Genomic DNA, 12,903 nt, shown 5'->3' with positions numbered 1-12,903 from the left:
CGCCTACCCCATCGCCGGCAATGCAAAAAGAGTCGCGATACATCGCGTGACGTGGCGAGTTTGACACCTGTGATGTAGATGTACAGATGTAGAGAAGCAAGTACTATATGAATGATATCTCTTGTGCTCTCTGAAAGCCACTTTGTGAAAGTAAATCTCAAGGAGTTACATGGCAGGATTGTAGCTTTTAAAATAGAACCACACTTGCTTCTTTAAATAACTAATGGACTAATTTCTATATATGATTCTGTTCTTAGAAATAATAAAACTAATTGAAACTGATATTGCCGCATGAGTTCTTTCCAGTATTTCTGTTTAACATAGTTCTGATCTTACACAATATCCCAAACGATTGAGACTTTTTTTTGAAGTGGCAAGAATTTAGAGATTTTAAGTGTTCCATACATGGGACATAATTGTATTTTGATTTCACAAATACAGATTAATGTAAAAATAAAGAACGTAGAATTAGAATAGACAAAATAATCTTCATTTGATCAGTGATAACACAAACTAAACTGGAAGACAGACAAATAGAAAGTACAAAGCTACAATGCAAAGTTATTATATTTTGTATAACACGAAAAGTGTATCTCAAAGATCAGAGTGGTTTGTGTACTATTAACATTTAATGTATTTTAGCCTTAATCTGTAAGACTGAACCATAATGAAATTCAAACAATCACATAATCTAAAAGCCAAAAATGTAGTATTTTAACTATAATTATAGTCTATAAAACTGTATCTTGAGAAAGCTGGGAAAAAAGTAAATATAATTTTGCCTGTAGTTTATTTTCATTGTGGCAATACAAAATCTAGCTCCTGAGAGAGTGATGGATGGCTTCAAGTGTTGATGGTTTCTAAAAGAAATTTCAAAGATACTTGTCTGATCTTCCCATTTGTTTCCCTAACAGGGATAAAATAAAAGTGTCCTGAATGGGCCTGCAAAATTTACAATGTAGTAATACCTGGGTGATTGTTTTTATTTCATTGCCATCACATGGGCAGATACAGTTAATTAAATTTAGTATGTCTATAAACACCACATCTGTTCGTTATCAGAATTAAAAGAACTATGGGTGCATTCCATAATTTTTTCCAGTTATCGTATCTCTTATTCACAGAACCGCAGGTTCTATCCACAGGTGTGAGATCTGCACTAAATATATATTTAAAGACTGAACGGCACTCCTGAAAAAGAAGTCTTCAGAGCTTCAATACACTTTTAAACAGAAAAGTATAGTGCAGTAAATAGTCCATTTAATTTCATAAAATTGTTTCTGAGAACAAGTTTTGATGACAAATGCTACTTAAGAATTCCTGTATTTAACAACAAGGCATAAGTGAAGCATGCCATTTTTTAATGAAATGTATGGGTTTGGTTTTTGTCCGATAGGAGGCTAAGTACAGGTATTTTAAAGAGAGACATCCATTTAGTAAGCCTACCATTTTCATGCCACACTGTTTGACTGACTGATTTGCCAGCCAAATTTGCCAAATTTGCCAAATTTGCCAAACTTCCTAGGGGGGGGGGAGGCAAATGTCCTTCTAAACATTCTTTGTGATAATAGCCAGCAGGCTCAATGAAACTTAGTTGCACTACATCTACTTGGTGTCTTAAATACTTTGGTGGGGAAGGAACGAAATGTGTCAGATTATACCTATTCAATCAACTAATTTTCCAGACTGTTGCATGACATATTATGTATGCAACTTCTGATATTGTTGGTACCTATACAATTAATCCTTGATTGTCATATTGTATATGCTCTTCTGAAAGTACTGTGATTTAACAATAAAATCTAAAAATAATTGTTCGAGTTTTCAGTGGCAGCAAATTGTTTTGCCTTGTTGGCATCTATGAATCTAAGGCAGTTTCTGTTAGTTGAGAATCCATCTCAAAGCAGTGGCAATTAATGTAACTGATCTGTTTTGTGATAGTTGGACTGAGGCACTGTTTACTGAAAGTATTTATTTCCTTAATAATGATATTAAGAAATCTTGAAATGAGCAACTTACAAATGCCTAAAAATCACCTGTATTGGTACTTTTTTTACTTTAATAAAATATATATTTTTGGGTGGCAGTAATGCAAAAATTTCTTCATAATATAAACATTAATTAAATATGCAGATTATTTATTTATTTATTATTTAGATTTATATACCGCCCTTTCCCGAAGGACTCAGGGCGGTTTACAGGATATTTAAAAGAAAATCAATACAAAAGTTAAAACAATTAAAAAGATTAAATGAAACCCTGAGAGAAAATAAAAACCCCAGTTAAAATTAAAAATTAAAATTCTCAGCCTGGGCCAGAGAGCTCGAAGAGCCAGGTCTTCAGGTCCCGGCGGAATGAACGGAGATTGGGGGCAGTCCTAAGCTCTGCGGGCAGCTGGTTCCAAAGGGCAGGCGCGCCCACTGAGAAGGCCCTCCCCCTGGATGAATTTATAGAGGAAGCTATTGTGCAATTATTGATCCAACCCATTTGTGCTATTGCTTTCATAAGATTTTGTATGCATACATCTCCATATCCTATTGTTGCCCTGGGATAATGTTTATATGTAAAACATTTGCATCAATTTTCAAATGGGATTCTTATGGGCAGTCTTAATGGATACATATCCTTATTTACAATTCATTTCTAAGTCCAGTGAAGTTTGTTTTCTAGAAGGTGCTCTTAAAATTTCACCCCTAATAAATGTTTTTTCATCATGGTAATATGAGGATTCCCATTAGTAAACAAAGGCAATGCCAGAAACTGCTCCAACTATTGGACAATTGCATTGATTTTTCATGCAAGCAAGATTCCGTAAAAGGTCACTAAATAGAGGCCACAGAATGTCATCGATCAAGAGTTGTTGGATGTACAAACTGGGGCGTGGCATTCAAGATCACATTGCCAATATTAGGTTATGGAAAAGGCATGAGAATATGAAAAAGGATCTACCATGCCCTACCATAAAGTTCCTTTCTTCCTTCACTTCCTGTTTCTGGCTACCCTAATTAAAAGCAGAAGCATTTATCAACTACAGACTACTATCAGTGATTGATCTCATAAAACATAGCCCCTTATTCAAAGGCCAGAATAGCCTCAGTAATATCATGCATCCATGCTGTTAATACAATTTACTTTTTCCTAGATCAGTAAAAGCAGATTTCCTATCAAAATCCCCTGCTTATAGAAATGGATACATCAGTGTTGCTGCATTCAGTTTTATTAGTTATATGTAGTTTTGTCACGCAGTAATTAGTAATCACAGCAATCTTTTAAGAGTGTTGATTACTTGGATTATTTTTTATAAGGTTTGTTGGACTCAAGCTTTTGTTATTGTTTAAAGATAAATGTAAAGATGAATGCTTCACGAATATTTAAAATAATTTAAACTTAACCCTGTACTATATTCCATTTTTTGTTCATATTAGAGGAAACAGTCTTCTAAAACAAGATGAATTTGTCTGGCATTTTAAGACTCTCTTATCTGACTTTACATGGTGAAAGACAGCTTCAGATCTTAGTTACCAAATAATTCATGCATCACTAGCAGACATTAAAATTTGAAAAAGGAACGGCAGCAAAAAAGAAGAGAGAAAGCTTGAAGGAGAATTTTTTTCCAGTAAATTAGTGACTATGACAAGGTTATATACCATTCCAGAGGGATGAAGTGTCTAACCTTTTAGCTTCAAGAGGCTTTATGCTTTTCATTTTCTGCTGGATAAAAGCTTAATGTGGATTAAAGGGCATCTTTTTTTAAAAAAAATCAGATAAAGCTATATCCAGATTTTATACTTCATTATTTATTATATGCAGTATAAAAATATATACCCTGCATGCATTAATATACTGTATAGTCTTTGCTGTATATATGATGTGCTGTATGATTTTAGACATAGACAGATGTAAACATATATATGATTGTCAATTTTAAGGTAATTTATAACATCTTTTTAATAGCAAATCAAGATAGCTAAACATTGTTTTGATGCTTCATTAAGTTACTCAACTGGTTCTCTGAATGCAGTTTCAGAGTAAAACTGTTAGTCTTTTTAATGCAGTATTTGAAACCATTACATCTGTAACTTTTACTATATGTAAATTTATTTTAGATGAAAAGTTTTAACACATTATGCAATTATTAAGGGCATAATAACAAATTAGTTTTAATCCAGTAGGAAATCACATCTTGGGTACAAGATAAAGATCTCTCCTGTCTCTTTCTTCTGAAATCCTTTTTCCTAGAAACACCAGACATTTAACATGACCTTTTATACTTGTTTAGATTGTTGCCATGATAAAGCCATTCAGTTTTGTGGCAATTAGTTTATTTTTTCATTTAGAGCACAGGTGTCAAACTCACATTGTCACATGATGTGTTGTGACGTAGCACGACTTTTTTCACATTGCCGGAGCTGGGGTGGGTGTGGCCACCGCATAATGCAACTGGCCTGTGGGCCGGCAGTTTGATACTCCTGATTTAGAAGAACTTAAAAGTAAATGTGAAGCACTTAATGATACTCCATTAATTGTGCTTTCCTTCCTTCCTTCCTTCCTTCCTTCCTTCCTTCCTTCCTTCCTTCCTTCCTTCCTTCCTTCCTTCCTTCCTTCCTTCCTTCCTTCCTTCCCTTCCCTTCCCTTCCCTTCCCTTCCCTTCCCTTCCCTTCCCTTCCCTTCCCTTCCCTTCCCTTCCCTTCCCTTCCCTTCCCCATAGCAATGTCCAATTTTTGGTGATTAGTATATGGCCATTGGATTCCTGTTAAGTATGTGATCTATCAATTATTTAAAACGATTCAATAAGTACTGAATCATTTTGTATGACAAGAGTTAAAAGCTTCCTGAGTTGAGCAGTGCTGACATTAGAGAACTTCTGCACAATCTTGCATTCCACCAAGGGGAGCATTACTTTTAAGGTGGAACCAGCCTATCAGGCAGTGGTAGAAGAGAAGCATGACTTATCCAGGAAAGACAGACTAGGAGTTTAGGAAAGAAGGTGCAGAAGAAGGTGAAAGAAGTATGATGGTGGTGAAGGGTGATTATCCTGCCCAAAAGGTGGCTCTGGACAAAGAATGTGAGAAGCAGGAAATAAGATCTCCTGCTAGGCAAGAAAATAAGGAAGAACAGAATATGAAAAAGACTTCATAAAAATATCACTTTGTTCAGCAGGGAAAGAGAAGAAATATAAAACCAGTATTTGGGTTTCTGCAGCCGTTCTTCATATGTTTTAGTCTCCAGGTCTTGGATCATCTTAGTTGCTCTTCTCTGAACTTTTTCCAAGGTCTCAACATCTTTTTTGTAGTATGGTGACCAAAATTGGTTGCAGTATTCCAGGTGTGGTCTCGCTAGGGTTTTATAAAGCTGTACTTTGCTTTTATTTCCTTTGAACTCACAAGAAATTTTTATATCAATGAATAAAAAAAAAATAAGTTGACCCGTGGGCTAATAACTTAATCCTCATGCAAGGCTTAAGAGTTTGAAACCATTGTACTACAATGTATGTATAATTTCATGCATTAATTTATAATCTAGCATGGCAGTCTCAGTACTCAAATTCTATATTACTCATTTATTCACATATTTAGGACTGTGAAAGTCATCAGCAATGCATGCTTTGACCAAATGACAAAATTAGCGAACCAGAGGAATGCTGTGGATTTTATTTATTTATTTATTTATTTATTTATTATTTATTTATTTATTTATTTATTTATTTATTTATTTATTTATTTATTTATTTATTTATGGATATAATTTACTTGGACTTCAGTAAGGCATTTGATAAAGTAGATCACAACCTTTTACTTGATAAGATAGAAAAATATGGGTTAGACAGCATCATCACCAGATGGATTTGTAGCTGGCTTAGCAGCCATACTCAGCGTGTGGTCCTCAATGGAATCGCATCTGCATGGAGGGAAGTGTGTAGCAGGGTGCCCCAGGGCTCTGTTCTGGGCCCAGTGCTCTTCAACATCTTCATCAACGATTTGGACGAGGGGATAGATGGGGAACTCATCAAATTTGCAGATGACACCAAGCTGGCAGGAATAGCCAACACTCCAGAAGATAGGCTTAAGATACAGAAGGATCTTGACAGGGTGGTGTCTAACAAAATGAAATTTAATGGTGAAAAAAGTAAGGTTCTGCATTTAGGCAAAAAAACCCAAATGCACAGCTATAGTATAGGTCAGATATGTCAAACTCACGACGTCACGTGAGATTGCACGACGTATCAGAGCTTTTTTCCCATTGCCAGCAATGGGGTGGGCACTGTTTCCTGATGATGCGTCCAGCCCGTGGGCAGGCAGTTTGACACCCCTGGTATAGGTGGTACCTTGCTCAATAGTGAGAGGGATCTCGGAGTCCTAGTGGATAATCACTTAAATAAGAGCCAGCAGTATGCTGCAGCTGCCAAAAAAGCCAACACAGTGCTAGAAGATAGGCTTAAGATACAGGAGGATCTGGACAGACTCGAACACTGGGCACTATCTAACAAAATGAAATTCAATTGTGAAAAAAGTAAGGTTCTGCATTTAGGCAGGAAAAATCAAATGCACAGGTATAGTATAGGTGGTACCTTGCTCGATAGTAGTAACTGTGAGAGGGATCTCGGAGTCCTAGTGGACAATCACTTAAATATGAGCCAGCAGTGTGCTGCAGCTGCCAAAAAAGCCAACAAAGTGCTAGGCTGCATTAACAGAGGGATAGAATCAAGATCATGTGAAGTGTTAATACTTTATTATAATGCCTTGGTAAGGCCACACTTGGAATACTACATCCAGTTTTGGTCACCACGATGTAAAAAAGATGTTGAGACTCTAGAAAGAGTATAGACAAGAGCAACAAAGATGATTAGGAGACTGAATGGAGGCTAAAACATATAAGAAACGGTTGCTGGAATTGGGTATGTCTAGTTTAATGAAGAGAAGGACTAGGGGTGACATGATAGCAGTGTTCCAATATCTCAGGGGCTGCCACAAAGAAGAGGGAGTCAAGCTATTCTCCAGAGCGCCTGAAGGCAGGACAAGAAGCAACAGATGGAAACTAATCAAGGAGAGAAGCAATCTAGAACTAAGGAGAAACTTCCTGACAGTTAGAACAATTAACCAGTGGAACAACCTGTCTCCAGAAGTGGTGAATGCTCCAACACTGGGAAATTTTTAAGAAGAGAGTGGACAACCATTTCTCTGAAATGGTATAGGGTTTCCTGCCTGAGCAGGAGGTTGGACTAGATAACCTTCAAGGTCCCTTCCAACTACTTCTTCTTCTTCTTCTTCTTCTTCTTCTTCTTCTTCTTCTTCTTCTTCTTCTTCTTCTTCTTCTTCTTCTTCTTCTTCTTCTTCTTCTTATTATTATTATTATTATTATTATTATTATTATTATTATTATTATATCATCATCATCATCATCAAATCATAGTCCCAGACTAAAATGATTCTTCATCCAGGCTATCATCTTTCTATCCTTAGTTTATTTCTCAACAAATAAATTAATTGCATAAATACAGTCTTTCTTTCTGGGACATCTATTCACTGATAAAGATATTACTTATTCTCTAGTATGTGTCTCTAAAAAGATTCACCATTTTTGAAAAGAAAATCTTGACTTAGCTTTTGATAAGAAATAAATATCCTAAATTTTGAAATACTTGGATTTGATTATTCCTCCCATGGGAGGAATATGAATGTACTGTATTTGCTTTGAAATTAATGGACATTCATAAATATTACCCATTTATATTATTTTTTGAACCAGTAATATGCCCAGACGTTTATGGTTGGACAGAGTTAAAATACAAATAAACATATATTAGTAAAATGAAATGCAATCCTAAGGAAATAAATGCTTTATAGGTATAAAGGGTTATATTCAAAAGAAAATGGCTATTGTCTGTGAGTGAATACAAATTTATACACATGAACTGATTAAAATAAATAGCATAATTGTGGTTAATAAGACGAAATAAAAATCTGTTAGTAATTTTGACCACCCATATTTAAGAATACACTATAAATATATATAGGTAAACAAAATAATTAGTAATTTTAAAAATCCTTTAAAACTGCTGTTATAATGTCTGGTGAAAATTTCTTCATTTATCCTAGATATTTATCTTACTTGTGTAGTAAACCTTAGGTTCAGGATGAAGTTTTGGAGATTTCTGAATGGAGTTATCCTTAATAGCATCACATTCATAACAATGTGTCAGGCTTGGCATTATGTGATTGACAGTTTATATTCTTAGCAAAATTCCAGAGAAAGCTTTGTTTAGCAGTTAGAAACATTTTATGAAATCATTTCTCGCTTGCCCTTTTAGAAATAAAAGCTAATTAACTTCTTGCACAAGCCAATTTGCAGGTACATTGTAAGCACAGGTTAGAATTAAGGAGCAGTAATTGCTTATAATGATGATCAGCATAACTGATGTGATAAATTATGATTAATGAGTAAATTAGCAGTGAATGCTATAAATGTCTCTGCTATGAAAATTATTTTAAAAAGAAATGAAGGGCAACCAAACCTACTAAGTGTGCTGGATATGCCTAATAATATTAACTCTTAGATGAAATATTAAATCCTTAGCATAATTCCTAATAGTTATCTGTAATTCTTATTGATTTATCCATGTACAAAGAACAGATTTGACAATCTGTAGCCCTAAGGGCTTAGAAAAGCAATAGTAGATGGAGTTCATCCATTAAAGTTTGTGGAGATTCTCAATCATCTAAATATTTAAGGTTGCTGCCTGCAAAAGAAGGCATCATTCTTATGTATCACTACCTTGTCCCTCTTTGATAGGTGTTGCAAATGTAATATAGATGTAACTTGATAATACATTGTTTTCTGAGGCCGAAGTTTGTTGTTGGTCAATCATTCAATCACTTCCAACTCATGACCCAAGGACAGAGACCAGGAGTGTTTTTTTAGTAGCTGCTCTTCCAGTTCTTATAATCTATTTTGTCTTTTATTGACCTCTTTTTGATTGCTTTTCATTTTATAAAATGTCAGGTTTTTCACAAATAATCTTGCCTTCACATTATGTCTTCAAAATAGCTCCAGCTTCATTATTAGTGTTTCCAGTGAACAATTTGATTTTATTTCATGTAGTATTGAATTATTTGTTCTCCTTGTAGTCCAACTTACTCTTAACAATTTTCAAAGACATCTGTGTTTTTTTTCATTTAAACTTTCTGACGGTCGTTCTTTCACAGCCATGTATTACAACAGGAAAAATAGTATGCCAGGATGGTTCTCACCTTTACTGTCACTGTGATGCCTTTACACACTAACATGTAGTTTAGATTTGTCAACTTTTGCCCATAATCTCCTTATTTATACCATCTCTTTGAATTTTTGAGCCTAGGAAGATAAAATCTTTAAGAAGCAGAAACTGTTAATTTATTAATTTCAATCTTTGCTACACATGTTTTCTGTTTTTGATAGAAATGGTTTATGGAGCAAGTCAAATATTTTTGGAGAATTACATCAACAAAGCTCTGCTAAAAAAATAATTTTACATTTGTATAGTATTTTAAAAGATTTTGATTATGATTTTATAATTGAAGATTGTACAACTAGCAGGGAACTCCAATTTTATTTTATTTTCTACTTTATGGTTTATATGTGTGTGTATGTATGTATGTGTATATATATATATGTGTGTGTGTGTGTGTGTGTGTGTATACACACACACACACACACAGACACACACACACATATATATATGATTTCTGACAATATCAACATATATAATATGTTAAATCCTGCCTGGAACTGGCATATTGTAATATAACTAATTGTGTTACAGGTAGTCCTTGACTTATGATCATAATGGAGCCTGCCCCTTATAATTGCAAGTTCTGACGGTTGTAAAGCCGATCACCCACATTTCTTAACCTAATTTTACAAACTTTTTTGCAGTGGTCATTAAGCAAACACCAGTCGTTGAGCAAACCAATTGTTTGCTGTGGGCTAGTTTTGCTGAAAGCTGGAAGTAAATGCCAATTTTCATCAAAAATGTCAAAACATTGCAAACAGCTGAATATGTGGGCCAGTTGCTGAATGCACAAAATTTCATCATGTGACTGTGGAAGGGTGACTATAAGAACTGTGGAACTGGATTGTACATACCCCCGGAGAGATCCATTTTAACTTTGAATGGTTCCTAGGTGACCGTTGTAACTCAAGGACTATCTGTATATCAGTCCTCCTTTTCTTTCAAAACTTTGCTCTGAAAGTTAGTATTATTTGTTTTGGTTTAATATTTTTGACATCCTCATATATTATTTTCGTCAGCTTAGATTTATTGTACTGTTTCTTTTTTAGCACCACCAAAGTTTGCAAGAACACCTGTTGACCAGACAGGGGTCTCTGGAGGAGTCGCCTCGTTCATCTGCCAAGCTACGGGAGACCCAAGGCCTAAAATTGTCTGGAACAAGAAGGGCAAAAAAGTCAGCAATCAGAGATTTGAGGTATTAGGTCCATTGTTCTGTTCCTCTGAAAACCATTTACTTTAATATTCCTTGATTATTCCCTTTTGTTTCTGAACAGTATAATTTTAAACAACAGCAGCGATGTTCACAAAATTATTTGTGCCAGACTTTTCCTTAAAGAGGAATTTCAGTTTTATTTGTAAGGCTATAGTTCTTGATCCTTCAAAGATGTGGTGTGATTTTTTAAATATTCCCTATTCATGTAGGAAATAGTTATTTTGTACATCCCTGTGGATTAATGGCAGAAAAAATATGTACATAGTTCCTAAGGTCATCATTACGGTACTATGTAGAAACCAGCTAAAGAGTTAGAATTATGATACTGGGCATAATAAGGTTGGTTATTGTAACAAGCATTAAGAATCAATTTTATCATCCAATAAGTAGAGGTTTTGAGGGTTGTTTTAAAAAGCAGCCAATAGTGATGTCAGGGCAATGAAAGTAAAATAGAAGCATTTGATCAAAAATATTAGTAATTACTGCCCCACTTTTTGTTTCTTGATGAATAAACATGCAAGTTGATAAATAAAATGGAAGATAGGTAAGTTGAAAAAATATTATGCAATGCATTAATGATAGTGTGTTTCCCGTTCAGAATGCTACTCATGTTCTTGACTATTTTGACTCTAACATCAACATGGAGGCCCATTTTTAAAATGTTGGGACTATGAAAAACCCTGCTAGTTTTTAATGAAATTTACAGTTATACACCAACAAGCAGTCAGACCAAAAACAAAACTCCACAACTCTTATGACTCTTGTTCTTAAATGTAGCTCTAGACTATTTACTCTGCATATCATTTGGAGTATCTAAACTTTACTGAGAATTTATATGATGGGATATAATTGATAGCACTTAAGAAATCTCTATCGTTTTTTCTCTGAAACCAGATTTCACTAAGCTGAACGTAGTCATTTCCCCCCCAGACAAAACCAATATGAAATAACTTTATTCTTCCTCCATCCTATTGGTTGCCCTGCATTTTCAGGTTGATTTACTTTTTAGATACCTTTGCCTAAAATCTCCCTTCAGCCACACTACTTCCAGAATCCTATTGGCATTTTATTATGTCTTTATCAGTATAACTTTATGATACGTTGACCTCCAACTTTAGCCTCAAGATCTTTTTTTTCCCCAGAGGTTCCCTGAAATTAAAAAAAGTGTTCTCAACAGCTCCAAGCTCTGCTTTATTCAACTATAAACTAATTCTCAGTTGTCTTTTCCCAATAAACTTTATTTTAATCTTTCACTGATTCTTTACAACTTGAAGAGAATATCCAAAAGCTCTCTTCAATCATCTTTCTTAAGCTCCTGTTGCAGGGGTCTTCAAACTTGGCCCTTTTATGACTTGTGGACTTAATTCCCAGAGGAATTCTGGGAGTTGAAGTCCACAAGTCATAAAAGGGCCAAGTTTGAAGACCCCTGTCCTATTGTCATTTCAAATGTGTTGACTGCTAGTTATTTTTTGTCTGTTAAAGCTCTGTAATAGCTACAGAGTAGCAGCCATAAATATCCTGATACTAAAACGAGGCATAGTAATTACATTTTAACCTCACTCAGAAGAATTATGAGAATGTGCAGTTCACAATATGTTATAATAAGCAAATTAACTAAACACTATGTTTTGTTATATTTCATAATACATCAGAATAATGGATGGAGAGCCACTGACATGGAGCTATAGTTAAATGCTGCATTTTCCTTCTATTCTTTCCTTTTTTTGACCACGAACAGCATTGCTATGAATTCTCTTGATGCAAGTTTTCTTGAATGTCTATCTGTGCTCCCATGAGTCTTTAATTACACTATGAATCCTACATTTAAATCATGCTCCAATTGTTAAAAAGAATTTAATTAAAATATGCCTGAATAATTGTCCTTTACTGGAACTGCACTGCACTTTGGAATCAAAGAGAAAATGTGTGCTTTGGAGCAGACATGAGATTGTACATACCACCTGTTGGCAACTCCTTAAATTAATTAAACATTTTTACTTAAGTACTTGTTTCCTCAATAAAACTATGAACTGTCACAATTCTTGATTGATGCCTGACCTTTTTCAGCTCTGGATAATTTAATTTATGTTTATTGACATTTGTTAACTAATTTAATAAATATATATAATGATATTTGCATGTTTTCAGAGGAAGCATGTGTGTCCAGTGGTGGGATTCAGATATGTGAACAACTGGTTCTCTGTGTGGATGCCACTTCCGGAAGTCCATTCTGGGCCTGGGCAACAAAAAATTAGCTACCGGTTCTGCCGAAATGGTTCGAACTGGCTGAATCCCACCACTGTGTGTGTCTCCAGGCAAAACAAACATGGTGGTGGCCATCTAGTCTTTCCATTTATATTCTCTTCTTAGATACAATCAATATTTCGTATTTGTAACTGCAAATTGTAGCACTTTAATTTAT

General features: G+C 34.7%; 1 protein-coding gene across 1 annotated transcript in view; it reads left to right on the top strand.

Annotated features, from left to right (window-relative positions):
- The window catches only part of PTPRD (protein tyrosine phosphatase receptor type D), a gene marked incomplete at its 5' end in the record, with an annotated part of 288,177 nt that overhangs the window by 29,166 nt on the left and 246,108 nt on the right, over positions 1 to 12,903 (top strand). Inside the window, one exon of the mRNA XM_081317525.1 lies at positions 10,318 to 10,463. Coding sequence (XP_081173651.1) covers positions 10,318 to 10,463 — 146 coding nt within the window. The remainder of the gene's footprint in view (positions 1 to 10,317; positions 10,464 to 12,903) is intronic.

Source organism: Vipera berus (genome assembly GCF_964194415.1).
Source record: "Vipera berus genome assembly, chromosome: 2".
Taxonomy (NCBI): Eukaryota; Metazoa; Chordata; class Lepidosauria; order Squamata; family Viperidae; genus Vipera; species Vipera berus.
Note: the sequence above shows the minus strand (reverse complement) of the source record. Positions and strands in the feature narration are given on the sequence as shown.